The 23,825-nt window shown below is 42.7% G+C and overlaps 1 protein-coding gene across 4 annotated transcripts in view; it reads right to left on the reverse strand.

The window, feature by feature from the left end:
* The window catches only part of Unc13c (unc-13 homolog C), a 445,873-nt gene that overhangs the window by 396,866 nt on the left and 25,182 nt on the right, over nucleotides 1–23,825 (reverse strand). For all 4 annotated transcript variants that reach the window (XM_087905372.1, XM_087905373.1, XM_087905375.1 and 1 more), the window contains one exon: nucleotides 18,477–21,699. In XM_087905372.1, coding sequence (XP_087761498.1) covers nucleotides 18,477–21,441 — 2,965 coding nt within the window. In that variant the 5' untranslated portion in view covers nucleotides 21,442–21,699. The remainder of the gene's footprint in view (nucleotides 1–18,476; nucleotides 21,700–23,825) is intronic.

A 23,825-nucleotide genomic window follows, 5' to 3' on the forward strand; every position in this document is an offset into this window, starting at 1 on the left:
CATTAAGAATGCTATTTTGTGCCAGTAATCCTTTTATTTTTAAAGATTCTTTGAAAATTTTTTTCAGTGTCTATTTGTGTGTGTGTGTGTGTGTGTGTGTGTGTGCGTGTATGTGCGTATGTGTATTAATATAAGTGCAATGTCTATGAGGGAGTAATAGTTTAGTTCATGTCAGCTTGACACAGGCTAGAGAATATCTCAATTGAGAAAATTCCTCCTTTCACGTTGGCCTGTAAACAAGTCTATGGTGGAGTTTTCAAGTCTATGATGAATGCAGGAGAACCATCCCACGGTGGTCAGTGCCCTCTCCCCCCAGCAGGTGGTTCTGGCAGGTATATGAAAGGTAGGTGAATATGAGTCTGGGGAGTACGTCATTAAACAGCATTCTTCTATGGTCTCTGCTTCAGTCCCTGCCTCCAGGTTGCTGCCCTGACTTCGCTTAGAGATGGACTGTGACCTGGGGCATGGAAGACAAATAAGCTCTTTTACCCCCAAGTTGCTTTTGGTTACGGTGTTTATCCTAGTGACTAAAACCTAATAAAGACAGGAAGTCAGAGGCATCTTATTCCTTGGAGCTAGAGTTATAAGAGATTGTGTACCATCCAGCGTCAGTGCTGAGAACCAAACTCATGCCCCCTGAAAGAACAGCAAATGCTCCTCACTGTTGAATCGCCCTCCAGCCCCTACCTTCCTGCTCAGCAATCCTTTCCTAGTAAATTGTCCAGAACAAAGACCTGTGCGATATTCACCCTTTGGGCCCTCATTTCCCTCAACAATGCTAATATAAATTATTTAGAAGGTCCATGCACCCTAAGAATCACTGACCTGAAGTCACCCAACACTGAATGCATCTGTAGCCCCTTGCAGGCTGTTTCTGCCCTATTACAGGAGTCTTCTGGCAAGTATCAAGTTATGAACAAATAGTTCCCTAGTAGTTATCCACACAACACACTTGAGCTTGAGTTCCCCCTTGCAAGGAGGACATCAAGAGCATGGGAAACCCTCCTTTGAGAATTGCTCATCCCAGCTTCCCTCGTGTTGGTTGGCCCTGTAACCAACAGACTGCCTTCTGATCAGTCGACTTGGTTGTTTTCTTGACATGAACATGATTGCCTTCCATACAAACTGTACTTCTTTCTAAATTATATGTACTAAAACTGAACCATGACAGAGAAGAAAAACAAATTGCAGAATTAAATTGCATTAAGAACAATTACACTCATGATAGTGTAATAGCAGGCAAGATATAGCAACCACGTGACCCTGAACTGGGAAATAGATGCATTTTTTTTAATTCTATAATCATTATTCGTCTCTGGGATGCACACATTCAAGTCTTTGTCAAGAGAAAAGCAAATACTTCTAGTGAACAGACCTGGAGATAAAGAGAACTGAGTTATTTTATTAAACAGCAGTCAGCATCTGTGTCATAGCACACATAAAAAGTTCACTTATTACATACAATTATTTTTAATAGTAACTGGCTTTTATAGTAATGCAACTTGGTCAACCACCTAATACACATGACTGAATTATGGCTAGTTTTAAATTAAAATAATCGAAGTTTCATTGTATTGTTACTCTTGTTTCTAGAAACATCAAGGAAAACCATTTGCCTAAGATCCCTGCAGATTTAGGTTATTATGAACACAGGTACGTACAGGGGGCACATCTCTCATAGCTCTTTTTGAATATGTGGTACAGAACCGACATCCTGTTTCTTTCTGAGCCCCACACTATGCCCCAGAATGTAGATACTCCAAATTGTTCAATTTGCATTTTATTCAATTCTACTCTTATATGCATTCAGCTGCTAAAAATGGAGTGATTTGGGGGTATCTGGACAAGGTCAGACATCCAAAAACCATACCCTAAAGATTCCTCCAGGTCTAACATGGTTGTACCACAGGAAACCCTTTATTCCACACAGGAAGAAAAAAAGCATAAAGCAGAAAGAATCTCCAAGGAAATGTAGCTCATAAACAAAAGGTAAGTGTGACAAATACATACATTCTACAAAGCAAGGGTGAGAAGGCTGGTGCGGCAGGGGACAGTGGAAATTGAGAGCAACAGCTTAGCCCACAATATTGAAACAAATGTTGCTTTCGAGGGGTGAACAACGTAGTCGACTATACCAGACATAGCACTTTGGTCAAGGGGATCATATCTAGGAGATGCTATTGACTTGTGTCTTTGGCTCCTTTAAAGTCTGTGCTGGGGGGGGGGGGACTGGGGAAATGACTCTACGGTTGAGAGCACTGGTTGCCCTTCCAGAGGACCCAGCACCCACATGGAAGCTTACAAATGCCAGCTAACTCTAGTCCCACTTCTGGGCTCCTCAGGTACTGGATGCATGTGGTACACAGACATTCATGGCAACAGAGCCATGCAAATAAAATACAAAAACCAAGTAAGTATATCAAAACAATAAAATTCATATTGGAGCTTCATTCCCAATGCAATAAGACTAAGGTGTAGTCTTCCATGTGTAATTGGACCATGAGGGATCTGCCCTTGTCAGGGTGACACTAGTCACCCTTACTAAAGACTTCCAGAGAGTGGCTTTCTCCTCCCTCGTCCTGCCCTTTGGCCATGTGATAAGTGAGTAATCCCATCATCTGGTGGATGCATCCAGTTCTATCATGGAAATAAAATATAGCCCTCCCCAGGGAGTGAGATCTTCTGGCACCTTTTCTTAGCATGCCAAGCCTTTGGGATTGAGAGAAATTAATCTCTGCTCCTTATAAATTAACCAGACTCAAGAACTTTTTATTCTCAGCAATGTGAAAGACTAATCCCAAGGATAAGAAGATGCTAGAAGCCCCACTTACATCCACTCCTTTTGCCCTAATGCTTTGGATACAAACAAATGGGGATTTCCTCACTACTGCTGCTACTACTAATGTATTTATTATATTTATTTTGTGTATATGAATGTCTTTCCTACATGTGTCTGTGCACCATATGCATGTAGTGCCGAGGTCAGAAGAGGACCGTGGGTCTCATAGAATTTACATGTGTAAATTGTAACTCTCCCTGTACAGGGTCCTGGGTCCTCTGCAAAAGCAGTATGTGCTCTTTATTAATAACTGAGTCACCTCTCTCTCTCTCTCTCTCTCTCTCTCTCTCTCTCTCTCTCTCTCTCTAGAACCCTGCTGAACCATCCCTCTAGGCCCACTAATAATTTCTAATCCAACTGACCTTCCTGCCTTAGACCAGTTTAAAGTCCGCTTTGATCCGGACTGCAATTAGCTTCATCTTTTTCAGTCATATTCCCATTGTTCAGGAGAGGCTCTATAAAAACCACAGCAGGGAGAGATATTTGCACCCTGGCTCCCCTTTAGGTGAGGTCACCAGACAGGCTACACTCTGCTTCACAGCCCAAAGATCTGTTCTTTTATTAACAAAATGAGGGCATTGGTAGTCTTGGCGAGTGACCTTAATTTTGAACCTGTTATACAGCAAAGGCAGAAATAAGGCACGGGCATGATATTAATTAATTAGTGTGTGTGTGTGTGTGTGTGTGTGTGTGTGTGTGTGTGTGTGTGTGTGTACATAGTCCCTGGAAGCAGGGATAAGGGGTGAGGAGGTGTGGGGAGTTGGGATACAAAGCATGAGGAAGAGGTAGGGTAAGTAGTGTTCCTGGGATGGCTGTAGCAAAGAGTGGAGCTGGCCTGGCCATGACTGCCCAGGCTCCCCAAACAGCTCTGATTACAATGAAGGGTGGGGAACTGCAGCTGTGCAGAATCTGCTGACCTTTGCTGAACGAATAGTGCCAAGGTGGGAGGGCTGCCTGACATCAGAGAGACTGAAGCAGAGCTCCACAAGGATAAAGGTGCCTACCTGAGTGAAAGGCAGGGTGGAGCATGGATGTGGGCTAAGGTGCACAGCAGCTGTGGCTGCAGTCAGAGGAGGGCTGAGGAGGGTGGAGGAGGGCTGAGGAGGGTGGAGGAGGGCTGAGGAGGGTGGAGGAGGGCTGAGGAGAGTGGAGGAGGGCTGAGGAGGGTTGAGGAGGGCTGAGAAGGGCTGGAGAAGGGCTGAGGAGGGCTAAGGAGGGTTGAGGAGGGTGGAGGAGGGTGGAGGAAGGTAGAGGAGGGCTGAGGAGGGCTGAGGAGGGTGGAGGAGGGCTGAGGAGGGTGGAGGAGGGCTGAGGAGGGTGGAGGAGGGCTGAGGAGGGTGGAGGAGGGCTGAGGAGGGTTGAGGAGGGCTGAGAAGGGCTGGAGAAGGGCTGAGGAGGGCTAAGGAGGGTTGAGGAGGGTGGAGGAGGGTGGAGGAAGGTAGAGGAGGGCTGAGGAGGGCTGAGGAGGGTGGAGGAGGGCTGAGGAGGGTGGAGGAGGGCTGAGGAGGGTGGAGGAGGGCTGAGGAGGGTGGAGGAGGGCTGAGGAGGGTGGAGGAGGGCTGAGGAGGGCTGGAGAAGGGCTGAGGAGGGCTAAGGAGGGTTGAGGAGGGTGGAGGAGGGTGGAGGAAGGTAGAGGAGGGCTGAGGAGGGCTGAGGAGGGTGGAGGAGGGCTGAGGAGGGTGGAGGAGGGCTGAGGAGGGTGGAGGAGGGCTGAGGAGGGTGAAGGAGGGCTGAGGAGGGTGGAGGAGGGCTGAGGAGGGTGGAGGAGGGCTGAGGAGGGTTGAGGAGGGCTGAGAAGGGCTGGAGAAGGGCTGAGGAGGGCTAAGGAGGGCTGAGGAGGGTGGAGGAGGGCTGAGAAGGGCTGGAGAAGGGCTGAGGAGGGCTAAGGACGGTTGAGGAGGGTGGAGGAGGGTGGAGGAGGGCTGAGGAGGGTGGAGGAGGGCTGAGGAGGGTGGAGGAGGGCTGAGGAGGGTTGAGGAGGGCTGAGAAGGGCTGGAGAAGGGCTGAGGAGGGCTAAGGAGGGTTGAGGAGGGTGGAGGAGGGCTGAGAAGGGCTGAGGAGGGTGGAGGAGGGCTGAGGAGTGCTGAAGAGGGCTGAGGAGGGCAGAGGAAGGCTGAGGATGGCTGAGGAACCCTCTTGGGGTTCTGGAGATATTTTCAATACCTCCTGAGCTGGGGCACAGAGTTGGGTCACAAAATTCAAAGTACCTGACACTGTTGCAGAGTTCAGAGTGATTTAATTGTGAGTGATTTTCTGACTTTCTATTATGACCTTATTGTTAGTACTATCTAATTATTAAACAACAATAACTAAATGACCATGCTACAAGCCATCCAGTTAGTTAATGACTTTTTTTCCGGTGGTGGTTTTCCTTTTATTTCTAACCACAATGTCACCACACTATACATTCAGCTTGGTACTAACAAGCGACTTTTGAGACCGTTGAATTACAGTTTGAAGAGCCACTTGCTTCCCATAACAGGAAGCCCAGGAAATGTTTTTGTATAACCTTCACTTGGACTTTGATTGTATCAAGTAGAGAATTCATATTAAATTCTGAGTATAAGTTTGTGTGTGTGTGTGTGTGTGTGTGTGTGTGTTCAAATGCATACATGCATGGGTATGTATTGTGAAGGCCAGAGGCCAGTATCAGATGTTTTCTCAGCTACTTTTAACCTTAGTTTTTTGACACAGGATCTCTTACTGCACACAGAACTTGCTGATTCAGCTAGACTGGCTGACCACCAAGATCCAGGCATCCTCCACCCTCTGACTCCCTAGTTTTGAACTTACAGTGGTAAAACCACCACATCCAGATATTCAATGAGTGTTGAAGATCCCAACTCAGCCCCACAGGTTTGTGCAGCAAGCTCTCTCCTGGCTGAGCCATCTCCCTAGCTCAAGATGCATATTCTTTTATCTTGTGTTTCCCCATCCACCTACCCAGAGTTCAACACACTCCTGGGGACTCACTGAGTAATCCTTCATTTGGCTTGGGTTATCTTTGTTGCTACTGCACCCTCCACCCTCAGGGATATTAACAACCTGGATGGGTCAGGCAGGTGTGTGCTCCTGTGTCTTATGAAAACATTTAGGAATATAGCTATTAGGCCCAGTCTACGTCCCCAAAGCTGCTTGAACATAGAGCTGTTCTGAGATTGAAATACCAGAAGTAATCATATAATTGATCACATTCCCAAGTGCATTGTGGGCCATTATTTTAACTTATAGGAGAATTCACTGGAAGATAACCAGAGCATTGGTTTCTGCCTCATAGTTCTCAGAAACAGTTTATGATCTGAAATAGAAATCATCATGCTTGTTTGGTAGGTTGGCTTCTGCTGCTAATTTATGGTCTGAACAAAAGCTTATCTCGCTGTTAAGTACGTATTTTCTTTATTTCACAGAAAGCGTGGCTTATCTGCATTTAAAATATGGAGCCTGGGCTACACAGAAGTTAATCAACTTGCCAACAATCACACAACCTGTAGGGTGATTGCAGGCACTGTGCCCTCAACCACCACATATGGCTGCCTCAGTGTTGGCTACTGGGGAATCACTAGAAAAAAATAATAAAGGGACAGGGCCTTATAGCCTGATTAGGGAGGCAGCAGGGAGCAGGGATGGTTGGTTTGCCAGTACTGTGGACCCCATGCTAAAAATAGTACAAAAGAACCTGATATCTTGACAGTTTTACAAATTTTGCGTGTATCTCTAACCTCTACTACAGGGAAGTGGCAGATTGGGAAAGGGTAAGTCATGGAGACAGGAAGTTGAGTGGATCACACCAAGTCCAGGCAAGAAAGAACTGAGTGATAAGATGAAGGTAGGGAAGACAGTTGAAGCCAGAGAGGAAATAACATTTCTCATACTGTCTTTGGGCCTGTTGGTAATACCTACCTCCAGAGACATGAGTGGATTTTTAATATGCACTTTTTTTTGCATTCAGAGGATTTTTTTTTTTTTTAGATTAGCTAACATCGAGAAGGAACCAGACCTGATGAATGGAACATACAACAAGTTCCTATGCTATACATACTATTTCCTTTAACAGATGTTTGTCCTAGGTGGCTGGGGGAGAACAATTAGTGGATAAAGTAATTGCCACGTGAGCATAAGTGCCTGAGTTTGAATATCCACCACTCATATAAAAGCCATGTCAGTAGTGTGTGCCTCTATTCCTAGCACAGAGAGGTAGAAACGGGCAAGTCCTGGGAGCTTGCTGGCTAAACAGTTTAGAACATATGGTGAGCTCCAAGTTTAGTAGAGACCCTTCCTCAGAAAGAAAACCAGGAAATGATAGAGGAGAACCACCTGTCCATCAGTCTCTAGTCTCCACATGTACAAGCACATATGCACTCAACTACATTCAAACTCTCTCACACACACAACCCACACACACACACTTCAAAAAAGAAGAGATACAAATGGCCAAAAGTAACACTGCTCAATTTCCTAACCATCAGCAGAAGATCCGCTGAAACCCTCTGCCTGTTACAGGATCTGTTATCAGAGAGATGAACGATAAGCATTAAAGAGGACATGAAAAAAAACACATTGTCCATTACCAATGGGAAACAGGTAGCCACATTGGAAAATAGTGGGGAAAACATCAAATAGAAGAGCTTGGCTTCTAGTAGTCCCATTCTGGAGACATGTGAAAGGATTAAAATCAGCATATTAAAAATTATCTGAAGTCCTGTGTTCAGGCAGCCTTCCACTCACAACTGCTTGTAACTCCATTTCCAGAGGATGCAACACCCTCTTCTGGTGGCAATCACATACACACACACACACACACACACACACACACACACACACACACACACAGAGAGAGAGAGAGAGAGAGAGAGAGAGAGAGAGAGAATTAAAAATCAAAGGAAAACTTAAAAGTAAGACACTATACTAACTCTATAGAATTGAACAGCAATTACCATAAAAATCAAATTCAGTCAATGATAATAAGATGAGTAGATATTGGGGACATTATACAGAGTAAAATAAGCCAGGTACAGAAAAATGAGAGCTGTATTATTCCATGTATTTGAACTCCACAAATGTACATCTCATAGAGACAAAGAGCAGAAAGCTTAAGATCAGATGCTGAAGGGACCAAGGAGGAAAAACAACAGAGAAAAGATGTTGCAGAAAGGGTAGGATGCTTCAGGAATGTGATGTTGCAAGATGACCACAGAGACAGTGTGACTTTCAAAGATGTTAAAGAAATGTATTTTTAATATTCTTCTCACAGAAAGGATAAGTCAATAGGATGAATGATATGCTAATTAGCTTGACTGCTGTGCCTAGATCAAAATATCATGATGAATTCCATAGATACAGTACTGCTAACTAGAAACATCTGAAAGGATAATTACACTATAGACAATTCTAAAATATTAAGAGCAAGTGATTCTAGGCCAAAATTCATTCTACACTTCATACTGGAGTTAGTTGACATCTACTATTCCCAAAATGGATATGCTTGGTTTGGAGGAAGATTCAGGGAATGGGGAAGAGAAGAGAATGGAGAGAGAGATGAAAGTGTATATGTATGTAAGGGGAGTTTTCAGAAAGTAGAAGTTGGAAAGAATAGGAGGTATTTTTGGACAACATTATGTACTGAATAATTTCTTTTTTATTTTTAAAACAATCTTATTTTACATACCGATTCCAGCTCTTTTTCCTTCTCTCTCCCTCCCATCTTCCCACTACCTCCACCTTCTCCCCAACCCACCTCCCATCTACTCCTCAGAGAGGTTGAGTCTTCCCAGGGGGAGTCAACAGAGTCTGTCACATCACTTTTGAGATAGGACCAAGATCCTCCTCTCTGCATCTAAGCTGAGCAAAATATCCCTCCATAGTAAATGGACTTCAAATTGCCATTTCATGCATTTGGGATAAATACTGGCTCTACTGTTAGTGACCTCACAAACTGCACAACTCACCCAGCTGTCACCCACCTTCAGAGGGGACTAGTTCAGTCTTATGCAGGTTCCCCAACCATCAGTCTGGAGTCAGTTGTAGGCTGAGGCCATTTGTTCATTTCCCAGCTTCCCAGACAGAAGCTGTATTATTAAAACACTGCTTGACCTATTAGCTCAGGATTTTTATTGACTAACTCTTATATCTTAAATGAACTCATTCCTATTATATTCTATAATACCACAAAGATTGTGGTTTACTGGTAAGATTCTGGTGGCATCTGTCTCCTTCAGCGGCTACATGGCATCTCTCGGACTCCATCTAAATCTTTGTTCGGATTTTCTACCTGACTTTGCTCTGTTAAGCCATTGGACTAAAGCAGATTCTTTATTAACCAATGGCAATAAAATATATTCACAGCATACATCACCTCCCACATTAGTTTGTGAGCTCCCACTTGCTTAGGTCAGCTGTTTTTGTGGATTTCCCCATTATGGTCTTTGTCCCTTTGCTTATATTATCACTCCTCCCTCTCTATGACTGGATTCTGGGAGCTTGGCCAAGTGCTTGAGCTATAGATCTCTACCTCTGCTTCCATCAGTTACTGGATGAAGGTTCTATGATGACAATTAAGGTAGTCATCAATCTGATTACAGGGGAAGGACAGTTAAGGTATCATCTCTATTATTGCTTAGATGCTTAGCTGGGATCATCCTTGCAGATTCTTGGGAATTTCCCTAGTGCCTGGTTTCTGGTTAATCCCATAATGGCTCCCTCTTTCAAGGTATCTCTTTTCTTACTCTCCCTCTCGGTCCTTCACCCAACTTGACCTTCTCAATCTCTCATGTTCTCCTAGCTGCTCCCCTTTTCCCCTCCCCACCACCCTACTATCCTCCCCCTCCCCCCATGATGCCAACTTACTAAGGAGATCTTGTCTATTTCCCCTTCATTGGGGGATCCATGTATGGCCCTCTTAGGGTTCTCCTAGTTTCCTGTTTTCTCTGGAGTTGTGGACAGAAGACTAGTTATTCTTTGCTTTATATCTAATAGCCACTTATGAGTGAATACATATTGTGTTTGTCTTTCTGTATCTCGGCTACCTCACTCAGAATGTTTTTTTTCTAGTTCTATCCATTTGACCTCAAATTTCAAAATGCCATTGTTTTGTTTTACCACTGAGTAGTACTCCATTGTGTAAATGTACCACACTTTCTTTATCCATTCTTTAGTTGAGGGGCACCTAGGTTGTTTCTGGGTTCTGTCTATTCAAATAATGCTACTATGAAGACAGTTGAGAAAATGCCCTTGTAGTGCTAGTGTGTATCCTTGGGTATATGACCAAGTGGTGTGGGAGGTCCTTCTGTCTATGTGTTGCTTTTATTGATTAATGAATAAAGAACTGCTTTGAGTCTATGGCAGGGAAGAACAGAACTAGATGGGGAAAGCTATGCTTTATGCTGGGAGAAAGAAGGGCAGAGTGAGGAGAAGCCAGTGAGCTATTGGAGACAGACAGACACTGGGAACTTAAGCCAGTAAGCCACAAGCATGTGGCAACATACAGATTAATAGAAATGGGTTAAGTTAATAAGAGTTAGCCAATAAGAAGCTAGAGCTAATGGGTCAAACATTGATTTAATTAATACAGTTTCTGTGTGATTACTTCAGGTCTAAGCTAGCTGGGTGGCCAGAAATCAACAACCTGCTTGCTCCCAACTACAAAGCATTTGAGTGAGGTTTGTGAGTTAGACTGCTACAGCTTGCTCAATGGCAACTTTGACTGGCTGTGTGCCTGGAAGTGGGGCCGTGTGTGTGTCTCTTGGAAGGGAAGCAGCAGTCAGTTTCACCATGCTAGACTGGGCAGGGCAAACAGGAAGTACCATATATACTTTAGTAATGTAGCAACTTAAGTTTTAAGAAGCACTTAGCATTTTAAAAAGCGCTCCTGGACAGTAAAGAATTGCAAATATGCAATAAATCCAGAAAAAGAACTCTAAATGAATCACAGTGTTGAATAAATATACATAGGCTTGGGAGAGAGAAGAAAATAGTATAAAAAGTTAAGTAAATGGTTTACCAATAAAATAAAATAAAACAAAGTCTTCAAAGAGACAGAATACAGACAGTCATAGATTTAAAAGGAGAAAAAAAATAAACCACGTAAAGATAGAAAATTTACAGAGGTCTGGATTATGTATATTATTGTGTTTTATTTGAATTTTTTGACTGTGAAGGAGCTAAGTACAGAGAGACATTTCATTGTATGGGTTGCTAAGGTAAACTGACATATATATCTTAAAGGTATCTTGATTTCAAAATATGGAACTAAGGATATATTGTTTTGGAAAAGAAGTTCTTTTGTTTCTACAGAGGATGAGAAATTGTGCAATATTTCTAGACTAGCGTGGTTTGATGGACCAAGATCCCCTGAAAGGTTACCTTGAACACCCCTCAAAAATTACTTCACCCAATAAACAGCAGAAAGCAGTTTGGAGAAAAACTATTCTCACATTCCCAAATATTGTTTGTAAATGTTTCTTTACATTTAAAGGGGGATATGCTATAGAGATTGGTAATTTGCATTGATATGGCTCTTGCTTTATTGATACAAAGTTAAGATCAATTTTGTTATACTATTTTATATATATATATATATATATTTGCTCTTGATTAAGGCATTGTGTTTGTACAACTCATTTAAAAATGTAATGTATAATTTAAATATAGGCTAATGGATAATAACCTATGATAGTCAAGCTTGTAGTTATGTTAGTTAGGTTTTCTAGATGTACAGAGATATATTTCAGAAGGATAGGGATTCTTCAAATCTTTCAAAGACTACAGAATATGGTATTTAAAATGTTTTAAGAACTTAGGACTTTTCATGACAATGAGACACATCTGCTCCTGGTAACACCAATCTACTTCAAGAGGAAACTGTCATTGACGAGGCTCCTGAGGGAGTTTGCTAGCCATTTGGGCAAGAGATTGCTCTTGCCTGGACTGCTTGATGAACTGGACATGCAGGACCCACAAAGAAATGACTGCTGAACTTGCCTAAAGGTAAGATGATCTTTTGGGATTTCTGCTTCATGAAAGAGACTGCCAGACATTCTGCAGGACACACAAAAAAATGTGACTGATAAGCTGCTAATATAGGCGGAACTGTCTTTGAAATTCCCTGCCTCATGAAAAAGTCTGCTGGATACTATGGGTCTGTAGGTTGAAGATGGATGGCCCAACAATACAGAAGAACTTTGGGTGACTGTCCAGGCAGTGAGATGTCTCTGTCAAATCTAGAGTTTTGGAAGTTGCTTACAATGTACTTTCTGTTTACTTAAGTAATATTATATCCTTCTGGAGTCTTTGATGGAGTTGAACAATAGGTATTATTATAGTTTTTCTTAGTTATGATAAAAGATAAAGTAGATATAAATATTGTAACTGTAATTATTGCTTGATAACTGTTTGTTATGTGTAATTTTACTATCTTAAAGTTAAAGCCTTCCTTTTTGTTTAAACATTGTGGGAGGTCCTTCTGTCTATGTGTTGTTTTATTGGTAAATGAATAAAGAACTGCTTTGAGCCTATGGCAGGAAAGAACAGAACCATGCCGGGAAAGCTATGCTGTATGCTGGGAGAAAGAAGGGCAGAGTGAGGAGAAGCCATGGAGCCACCAGAGACAGACACTAGGAACTTTAGCTGGTAAGCCACTGTTATGTGGCCATACACAGATGAATAAAAATGGGTTAAGTTAATAATATAAGAGTTAGCCAATAAGAGGCTAGAGCTAATGGGCCAAGCAGTTATTTAATTAATACAGTTTCTGTGTGATTATTTTGGTTCTGGGCAGCTGGGATGAACAAGCAGCCTAATACTGCACCCAAGCAAGTATTGCTTGAGGTAGATTGATTCCAGATTTTCTGAGAAACTGCCATACTGATTTCCAAAGTGGCTGTACAAGTTTGCACTCCATTCTAAAGAAAGCTTTCTCAGTAATTTTTAGAAAATAATTTATTAAAAACCATTTATTGTTTATGCATATTGGTACTCCTGAGTGTATGTATGTGTACTGTATGGATGTAGTGTCTGAAGAAGCAAGAAGAGGGTATAGGATTTTCTGGAACTGGAATTGCAGGAAGTTGTGAGTTGCCATGTTTGCACTGGGAACTGAACCCAGGTCCTAAGCAAGAACAGCAAGTGCTCTTAACAACCAAGCCAACTCTCCAGCTCCCAAAGTAGATAATTTATAAACTTCTCAATTTACACACAATTTTAAGGAGCAATTCTATAACTTCTCTATAGTTTAGTGTATAGATATTATCAAATGCTTTTCATGAAATTTAAAAATGTTACTCTAGAAAAATCACTTGTTTTGCTGTTTCTTTTCTTTATAAGTTTAGAAAGTCATTAACATATTTCTTTAGATGATTCTCTACTAGTTTAAAAGGAATAGGAAACTAGAGAGCATACTATGTGTAGTACAACATTCAATGGTGCTCTTCAAATGGGCCTGATAACCACCTGCCTCACAATCAGCAAGAGCTTATTAAAAGTCCAGCTCTGGCCTGGACTCTATGGGTGAGATGTGAGGCCCAGTTCTGGCCTGGACTCCATGGTGGGGCCTTGGGGACTTAACAAGTGGGGACAGAAAGTCATGGAGACAAGACAGACATACTAATTCTTTTTAGATACTAAGCTGGGCTTTAGGTAAAATAGCACAGTTTTGGTGATATGTGGGCCAGGTCATCACGGAAGGAACATCCTACACATCCAATCTTCTTAAAGATAAGAGGTTCCAAGCTAAAATGGAGAGACTCATCATTTGATTGGGGTTTCCATAGAAGAAGCTAAGTAATTATCGTTTACTATCTTGAAGTATATATGACCAAGAAATACTAAATTTTATTGAAAAAAGAAAATGAGCTTGTAAGACTTCATCTCATTGACCCAATTAAATATTTATATAGGTGTATGTATGTGTTTATCCATATAAGCATACATATACATATGCAATAATATGGGGTGGTGAGTTTCACCATGAACCATTCCACAAAGTCATGACCTTAGCCATTGACTGCCTTGGAGATTTGAAGTCAAGTTCTACTTTGGAGATTGTCCTTGCTATTCAGGGTTTTTTTTTCTTTTTCTTTTTCATGTAAGCATGAAGCCAACACCTAACTCATGTCTTTCTGTGTCAAGCATAGCTGAGATTCTGGTTTTGGGCTAGGAAGAGAAACAAGAAGCATGTTCAAATACAAGGTGCACTCTAGGACCACAGAGACAGATAGAGGGGAATTTAAAGGAGACTGGAGTGAATCTGGTTAGTTCTGGGCTGGAGGGAGAAATCAAAACATTCATAGTATGACACAGAGTTTGAGCGAGCTGTGCAAATGACATCACCCAGCAGGGCCCAATGATAGGGAAGATTTGGACTCCATGGGGCCAGGTTTTTTGTTTGTTTCTTTATTTCTTTTGCCATATAGAGTCTGAGAGAACTTATACTATTGGAATGTTGATGGTGTGAAGTTAATTTTTTTTCCCACAATATCATCCCCAAGTAGGCACAATCATTAAAAGTTTCTTGTCTTCTAGGCTCTGAAGAGAAAACTTGAAATCATTCAAATGTCTGAACATGTAATTTTATAATCCTATGTTTAGGGTTCTACATTCCACAGAGATTTCCAGCAAGATCTTTCTGGCCTGGTTTGTAAAAAAACGACAGAGATGCTGCCTAATGAGAACCAGGCAGCCATGGAGAGCAAGCCTGCAGGCACCTACCCAAGGCTCAGGGAGCAGATGGCCGTGGGCACAAAACCACCATAGCGATTGGCACCTTGTTGGATGCCTGAAGCAGGAAAGGGCCTGGAAAAGTCCTTCTCTGGCTGCCCTTCCCTCAGAAGCATATTGGGAGCACAGGATGGGGAAAATGCCTGGTCACTGCCAAGCAGAGCTGAGCTGCCCTTTGAAATCTAGGCTACTGCAGCCTCCTGGGGCGTCAAGCTGCTGCCTCTCAGAACCAGAGAGGATCTTAAGGAAGAGTGTGCAGATTTCCTGTGGTATAGTGCATCCCCTCAGGTTCCACTCAAAGCCGCCTCACAGGATGACACTAAGACAAGATCACAGAGGGTTCTGAGTCCTCTGCAGATCTGCCTGCAGTACATGACACAGCTTCCTCCGATTCAGAATACTCATGTTGGTGATTGAGGCACTGTTAGCTTCTGACCGTGCAGCAGCCTGCCTCTGCCACCAAAGCGGCTTTAAGTTACATCATCACCCGCTGCCAGGTGCCTTTCTGCTGTCAACTATGGGACATATGCACCCTTTAAAAAGTGTCCGCCAGGCTACTTGCCTCTCTTGCCTCTTGCTCTTTTATTGCGTCTCTTTTTCCACTTGTCCCTTTCCTGCTCTCTCTCTCTCTCTCTCTCTCTCTTTCTCTCTCTCTCTCTCTCTCTCTCTCTCTCTCCCTCTGTCTCTGCCTGCCTCTTTCATGTACCCACTCCAACATGGCCTTTCCCTCTTTCACTCTCCCCTTCCCTGCTCCCCAGTAAACCTCTTGCACTACCTCTGTTGCCTTGGCGTGTTTGCTTAGTGGCATACCTTGGCAGGGCATAATGAAAGGTACCCAGGTACCCACTTCATCTTACTTTTTTATTTATCATTGCAGGCACACCAATCTGTTTTCTGAAAAGTACCACTGATGATGGGGTGAAAGGGTCATTATCATAGCAATCTAACTTGTAGGGCCCAGCTATTGTAGAATTTTCATTTTAAATTTAATTTTTAAATAAACATATTGTATATGTTTCTAAGACATAATGAGATAGGTATAGAGGGTAAAATGATTATAGTGAAACAAATTAGCATATTCATTACCTCACATGGTCATCCTTTGGTGTGTGTCAAGAACACACATATAAAAAGTAATCACTATAGTCCTCTGTAGTCAGCACTGGGCCATTGGATCCCAGACCCAGACTTGGTTCATCTCATGTGTCTATCATTTGTTTCCTCTCCCTCATATGTCTGGTTCTCTCCTCCACACTCCCTGCTCCTGTTTACCGCTGCTTTACTGTCTTTCTCTTCAAATTTGATTTCCTTTGTAAGTACTCAAGAGGGAACCCCGAGCCTCTCTCACATGGTAGTTTATTGCTCTGGTAATGAGCTATACTCAAGCCCTGACTGCTTTTGTTAGGCTATTTCGTATAAATTGTGTCCTGTGATATTCTTGTTTCTTGCATCACTTGATAAATGACAACCTAAAGGCCCATCCATGCTGTAACAAATGGAAAGCTATCCCTTTCAGAAAGCCAAACAATATTCCCTGTTTCTATACATCAGTTTTCTTCTTTAAAAACTAGAGGCACTGACTGCTCTTGCAGAGGACCCAGATTTGTTCCTGGCACCCACATGACAGCTCACAACCCCTGTAAATGCTCTCTTCTGGCCTCTGAGGATACCAGACACACTGGTGGTACACAAATGTATGTGCATGAATATCATTGATAAACATATAAAATAACTCTAGTTTTTAAATTGAAGATCCACATTTTTCTTCTGAAATATAAGGACTTGCCATATTTTTGTTGTCTAATATTTCAAACTGATACCTTTAATGTATTGACTGTAAACAGATATCCATTATATCACATTAAACACACACACACACACACGTTGTTGGCTGTTTTTCTACTCTTTACTCTTTGGGATGATTGCCACCCAGTTCCCAAATAAATACACATGGGGGCTTATTCTTTCTTATAAATGCCCAGTGTTAGCTTGGCTTGTTTCTATCCACCTTTCCTTAACTTTAATTACCCTGACTACCTTTTACCTCTGGGCTTTTCCCTTTTCTTCTGTGTACCTTACTTTCACTCTTACTCCACAGCTGTGTGGCTAAGTGCCTGCCCCTAGCGTTCTCCTCCTCTTCTTGTTCTCTTGCTCCTTCTTTTGATCCTTCTAATGTTCTTCTGTTTATCCTCTCTGCCTGCCAATCCCACCTATCCTTTATCCTACCTTGCTATTGGTTGTTCAGCTCTTTATTAGACCAATCGGATGTTTTAGACAGGCAAATTAACACAGCTTCACAGAGTTAAACAAAAAGGAAAGCAACACGTTTCTTCATCATCAAGCAAATATTCCACAGCATAAACAAATGTAACACATCTTAAAATAATATTCTAACACACACACACACACACACACACAAACACATTTTAATCTTTTAAGTAATATGCTGAATCTACAGTAAATTTTAAAAGAATCTGATTTCCAGAGTCTACATAAAAAACAGTCAGCTGAATGTTACTGACAAGGACTTCCAAACCTTACTTTGATGAAAGATATTATTATTCTAATATAATTATATTTATATAACAATAAACTAGACTGTTTTGCATTTTCAAATCAGTTCTAAGTAGTTGAGAGCTGTCTCTGTTATAAATCATTACAGAGTCACAGGCAATGTACCAGCACCCACCCCAAGACATCTCTCCTTTAAGTACACGGGCTGAGTTGTTTCCTATGGGTAAGATTTTTGGAGGAGAGAGAGCTAACAGTCTTAGGTCTTGTACCATTTGATGGTAAGAAGACTGCTGACTCAGCACCCTGCCTTTTCAGTGAGAAAGTGGGAGTTAGGAGGTTTTGAGGCAGGGAAGCCACAATAAGCTACCAATTACACAAATTATTCTATAATAAAATTTCAGAATAGCAGATTAATCTCAATCACATACACATATGCCTCTAGAAAATATTATACAGAATATATATTTTAATGGAAGATGTCAACACTGTAATCCGAGACCACATGAAAATATCAAAATTGCATTTAAAAGAGATTTTAAAAATACTATCCCAAGATACTATAGACATGCAAATAAAATGAAAATAATTGAGGTGATTACAAATGAGGTTTAGTTAATAAGCAAAATCATTGAACTCATATCTGTGCACAGTTACTAAATCCCACATCTAAAATTGTTCCCCTAGGAAATTTAAAAGAATAGATCAGTTCTTCTGCTTTTCACACAAAAGAAGCAACTTCTCAACCACTCCTGAGGAAGCTCCCCCACTCTGACTTCTGCTAACACCAAGCAGACATTTGTCTGCTCTGGGTACCCTGGGTTCCTGACTCTGTTGCATTTTTTTTCAGTTTATTTATTCTGCATAAGGGAAGTTGGCAGTCATCCACAGGTCTGGCTGAGATTAGCTCTGTAGGCCCACCTTTTCCTACATCAAGCTCCAAACTGTAGCTCTACAAAGAAATGCTTATATTTGACCCTTTGTCTTCTCCAAATTGTAAAATGAAATACTACTTTCTCCTCTACCCTGTGAACCTAGTGGAACCAGGGCATGGGTGCAAGGCTGCTCAGTCAAGGGCCTGTCCTTTTCCCTACAATGAATCTTGCACCTAGGACAAGAATCTTGATTCACCATGTACAGGGCTAGAGTTGAGCTCATTTCAATATGAACTATCTGAAATCTATTTTCCCTTTCCTTATGAATTCCACCTTGTTGAGAGAGCTACCTGAATAAAATAAATTTCTTCTCAGAGCACACACACACACACACACACACACACACACACACACACACACTCACTCACTCACAAATTCACTCTAGGTAAATTCCTTCTCCCAGGAAAACTGAGACCATCCTGTCCAACCGTACCAATAAGAATTAAGACATATCGCATAACTTAGCATTTAAACTCGAGTACCTCCAGCCAGGATCTTCTCTTCCAGCTCTGCCATCTGCTTCTTATAGGCCCTTAGAGCTGCTTCTTTGAAGGAGGGTCGGATTCTCTTTGGCTTCATGACCTCCGGGGGCTCCACAGGGAGGTTTTGGTTTTCATCTTCCGCTAATTCCATTTCAACTGCTGGTTCATTCAAGGTTTCTAGTTCTCCTTCACTAATGATGTCATCTGCCTGCCCATCATAGCCCTCGTCTTGTGGGGTCTCATAAGGAGTTTCATAGGAAGGGTGGTCATAGTCTTTCATGTGTTCATCTACGTCTGTGACACTAGTCCTGTTTTCTAGTTTAGCTAGGACTTGCTCCATCACTTCAACATAATCCGTCTCACTGTCTGCCACTGGCTCACTGTAGTCCTCCTCTTCCTCAGCTTTGTAGTAATAGGGTTCTGTGTAGATATCAGAGTCAAGGGTGGTACTCGACTCATTTGCCGTGGATTGAGAGAGTGTCCGAAATCTCCCCATTAAGGAAGAGCCACTGTCCTCACACCCACTGAGACTCTGTGTGCTCTTATTCCACACCACTTCCAGGGCTGACTTTGCTCTCTGAAGTGTAGATCCAAATTTGGGGAACTTGAAGGTCTTATCAGAAAGGTCAATGCTTAACCGACTGTGCCAGGACTTAGGCGGGGCACCCTCTGAATCATCACTTTGCAATTCACTTTGGCTTCGGTACATCATAGATGGCTGGTTTTGGTTGGGGTATGGCTCGTTTGAATTGGTTTTTTCATAAGAATCGTATGGGCCAATCCACTGGCCTTGGGGTTCATTATCCAACCCAGGGCACGGAGAGGAGTTGTCATCCTGGGTTAAATCATAGCTTTCCGAGTCATCTTGCAGGTCACTGTGGCACTTTCCCGGGTCATCTAGGTCTCTGCTGAAGCCATCCAGTTGTTGGTCAGACAAACTATTGGTGTCGTAGTCAAAAGCTTCTTGAGTGGAGGAATCTAAACCAACATCAGTGACTTGTTCGGCTTGATTCCACTCCTTCCACGGAGACAGGTCCTCATGCAGGGACAGCTGGGACCCGCTGTAATTGCTGCGGTCTCCAGACGCACATACCATGCTGTTACTCATTCCGCTGTCCACTGTTTCTGTGTTCTCAATTTCACTCTGCCCTTGCACTGCTGGGACCCTCCCGTCCAAGCCCTGGTCCTGAGGACTGTGGTACAAGGCAGACATGCCCTCCTGCTTCCTCTGCCAAAGTTCCCGGTCGGAAGAGGAAAGGAGGGAGCTCCCATTAGTTCTACAAAAAAACTGACTTTCAGAAAAATCCTCTGAATAAGACTGGCACAATTTGGAAAAATCTGATTCAGAACGACTAAGTTTAGGTGTGAAAAAGTCACTCTGTGAGTGCCAGAGTGGCGTGGCTTCCACATAGTGGGCTGTTTGCTTTTCAGGGGTATTTGATGCCGGTAGCTGTGAGGGCTGTTTATCGGAGTCTGACTTATGTGATGTTCTGTTGTTAATCGCTTTGTTCTTAGAACGAGCACTGTGTGACTTTGAGCTGGACTTAGATGTGCTTCCTTTTGCGGGAGAGTCTGCATAGCTGCTTCTGCTGACGTCAGACTCCAGATCTCTGTCACTGTCGTTGGGTGACAGCCAAGCATTCTTCTTGGCTTTGGGCTCTGGCATGGATAGCTTCATGTCCATGCTCTCGTATGTCTGGGAAGAAGGTAAGCCCCCCTTCTCTTTCCTTTCTCTGACGTCATAAGTCAGAATATCTGTGGAGATCCCAATGCCCGTGCCTTTGAGCTTATAAGATTTCTTTAAGACAGAATCCCTTTGCTGAGGGGTTTCAAAGTACACTAGGATGGGTCGAGGTTTTGCGTTTGGGCAATCCCTTTGTTGTCCTATCCTCTGGGCAAATTCAATTTTAATAGTATTCAGTACATCTGAGAAGCCCATTTTATCTACAAGAATTTGGTACACCACACTTTCAACGTATTCAAATCTTTCTTCGGGCACGTTTAAAAACCTCAGGCTTACCTTACTCCCCATGTGACCCAAATGTTTAATGTAATCGTGGATGTCCCTAGTTTCCCTCCGTGCCTGGACAAAGCCTGTGCGGAGCTGCTCAATCTCACTCTGGACAACCTCCACGCTGCTGGAGATTTCATCGATAGAGTACTTGAGAGCATTCACGTGCCCTCGGAGTTCGGAAAGTTCACTTTCAATCTGACTTATTCCCTGAAGCTCTTTAAAGATCATTTCCATAACATCGTGGGTTTGGCTAATGCACCCAGAGGAGCTGAACCCTGGCTCCAAGACATTTGTCTTTGGGTTCCGGGCGGTTCTATCTAAAGATTTGCTTCTTATGCCCCAGGTTTTCTTCACGGTGCTCAACTCAGAGTCTGAAGAGACACACTCTTGACTCTTCTTCCATTTCCTCAGTTTCCGTAAAGCGCCCAGTTTTAAGGTGTGGAGGGTGCGCTCCCCATCTGAGCTGCCCTCGGACGGTGCCAAGCTGCTTGAGCTTTTCCTGTTACGTCTGACAGGCATGGTGTGTGTTGACTGGGCCTGGTTTTCGGCGCTGCTCCTTAGCTCACTGAAGGATTCAGAGTAGGAGCTCTCAACGGAGGACAGCTCCTGCGGCAGGTCCTCATCACTGTTGGTCACAGCTGTTTGCAGGCCATTGGCGATAGCGACTCGGTAACTGAACGTGGGTGACAGGGAGAAGTCCTTTTGACCTTCGTCGTCTTCTATGGAGAAGTTACGAGTGGATGAGCACTTTGCAATCTTTTTTACAGTGCTTTTCAGGGTATTCGACAATTTAGGGGGTTTAGTGTGGCCAGCAGTAGAAAAATCTTGATCTTTTTTCTGCTGACGATTCTCTTTCTTTTTGGTTGTATTTCCCAATTTCTTTGTAAACATTCCTTTGCAAAGCTTCTGTAGGTAAGCTAAAATCAAGCTCTTGAAGAGGCTGGCCACCATGGAGAGCAATGAGTGAGAGCTTTTCTAATCCAAGGGAGTAGACAAGGCACTGGGATGGCAGTCTGTAAAGCCGAGGCCAGCATCACTGTTCAGAGGTGCCATCCACCGCCAGACAGAGCCGCAAAGGCAGATGATGCCCCACTAGGGAGTCAAGGTTCTGTGGAGTCCACTAGCCAAGCACTTTCACTTGTGAAAGGCATGCTTTTCTGGAAGGGGGAGTTCATGAGTGCTTCGTGTCCATCTAACTTCATGGTGTGTCTGAAAAGAAAGGAAAGGTATAATGAGCACCAGAATGCAGCTCCCCACTCTACCCATTTACATTTCCCAAGGCATTTGTGGTATACGAAGTGTGCAAAATTGCCCAAGGCAAATGTGATTCTCTTGAGTCTAAATAAAAGATGCATTCGTTACGAATTATAATGCCTTTTCCTAAATCACTTGTTTCTATTGAAATAGTGACAGAAGGTGGTAAGATTACTTTTAAGCATCGATAAAACGACGACTTAAACATGGCCATTATGCCATCCCCACACTATATCTTTTTCTAAATTCTTATTCACTAATCGAACTATAAGGATATAAGCATATTTTCCCTAGACTCTTCGAATTCATCACATTCATATAATCCATGTGTGTTAAGACTTTTTCCATGGTGGTAATTCTTTTTCAATAGAAACAACCTCTTGCTCTTGTAGGAGTTCAATGATTGGACATTCCTTAAACAAACATTAAAATAACCGAACTTAATAAATATTTTCAATGATGAATGAAAGCTAAGAGAGTAATGTAGACACCAAATGGACTCTCGTGAGTTGAAACACATTTGGAGGTTGTATTAGATTAAGCAGTGCAAAACAATCAGAAGAATAGTAAAACAGCTTTGAAACTTGAGATGACAAAAGCAAAATGTACATGTTCATGGCTTGAAAGAGCAGCGCCAGTTTAAATCACTGGTGCAGCCTGCTGACACGTGACTGAAAACTCATCCTTCGGATTCATTAGGAATATCACCAGAGATGAAGTCTCAAATCGCCAAATCAAATTGTCCCACAGATGGAACAAGCATATAGGTGATCAACCAATGATGGACCAGAGTTATTCCTGTGATTTGTTGATTGAAGTAGGACTGAGAGACAACTATGGCACCTTCATGACATTCCTTCTTAGACAAGAGGAAGACAGAGTTTGTATTTTGAGCCACCGGCTGCATGGCACACTGACTTGTATATGCTAGACACTCAAATGATTTGTGAAATATTTTATCACTGGAATTCATGCCAGGATAACAGTAACACGGAAGCCTTTGCTGGTTTTGAAGAATGTATTTGGATAGATAAACAGTCTCCATAATTCACTAAAGGATACATCATAATCTTCGTATAGTTTTTGGAGTCTACTGACTCTTTGTCTGTCTCCCTCCACTTGGAAACCTGCCAGTCTCACTTCATTCAGGCTCTGCAGGGACTTGGGAATACACGCTGTGGCAGGAAGCCAAGCTTCTCAAGGGAAAGGGTATGGAATTGAGCAAGGCAGGAGAGCAGATGCAGGAAAAGAAGCCATAAACGTCCAAGCCTTACCGGACTCGCGCCTTGAGAATGCAGGTGCCCTTGTCTGAGAAGATTTCTGACTCATTTACAAGCCAGGACTCCTTATTTTACTAATAAATGGTGCTAAGCTGTTGACTCCTGAATTAAATGTGCTAAAAACTTTATTATGCATGTCTGTGATCCTTCCTTATAAAGAAAGACTTTGGAAAGCTAAACTATACTTGGGTAGATGAATCATTTTCAGTGAGTTTCAGTAGAATGAAGTGTTCTACCAATCTCGTCAATCTAAAATATTGTTTTCTAAGCCCACACATGGATGTCTGGGTTTTGCTGAAATAAAAGCAGTAGTTCTGTGAATATGGTTGATGTTCTCATGTTTGGTCTGCATGACCTTCATTGCTAGTTCCAAATTGTCATTATGGATGAGAATACATAGAAGAAGTACTCTCCAAAGGAAAATCCTGTCCCACTAGACACAACCCAAGAGCAAGAGTCTGTAACTGCCCAGAGGGGTCCCTTTGCTCTGTACTCCACCCACACAGAGTGACTTAGTTGCTGTAGCCTAACATTCATCTGTACCTTAAGAGTTCAATACTCTGAGGGCTCAGACATATTACACGGTGTAATCTATTGATGGACACAAAGCTTGCATAATTTCATGTTAGAATAATGGGAAGTAGGACTTAGCAGGAGAAAGCAGGTCAGTGGAAAATATAATTTTGGTGACTATCTGGTTTCCTGGCCCCCTCCGAATATCATTTCCTGGCAGTCATGATGTGACCCCCTTTCTTCCTCCCTCAGCTCCCACCTCCATGGTGTCATACCTCACTTACAAGG

This window comes from Myodes glareolus, chromosome 4 (genome assembly GCF_982192425.1).
Source record: "Myodes glareolus chromosome 4, mMyoGla1.1, whole genome shotgun sequence".
Taxonomy (NCBI): Eukaryota; Metazoa; Chordata; class Mammalia; order Rodentia; family Cricetidae; genus Myodes; species Myodes glareolus.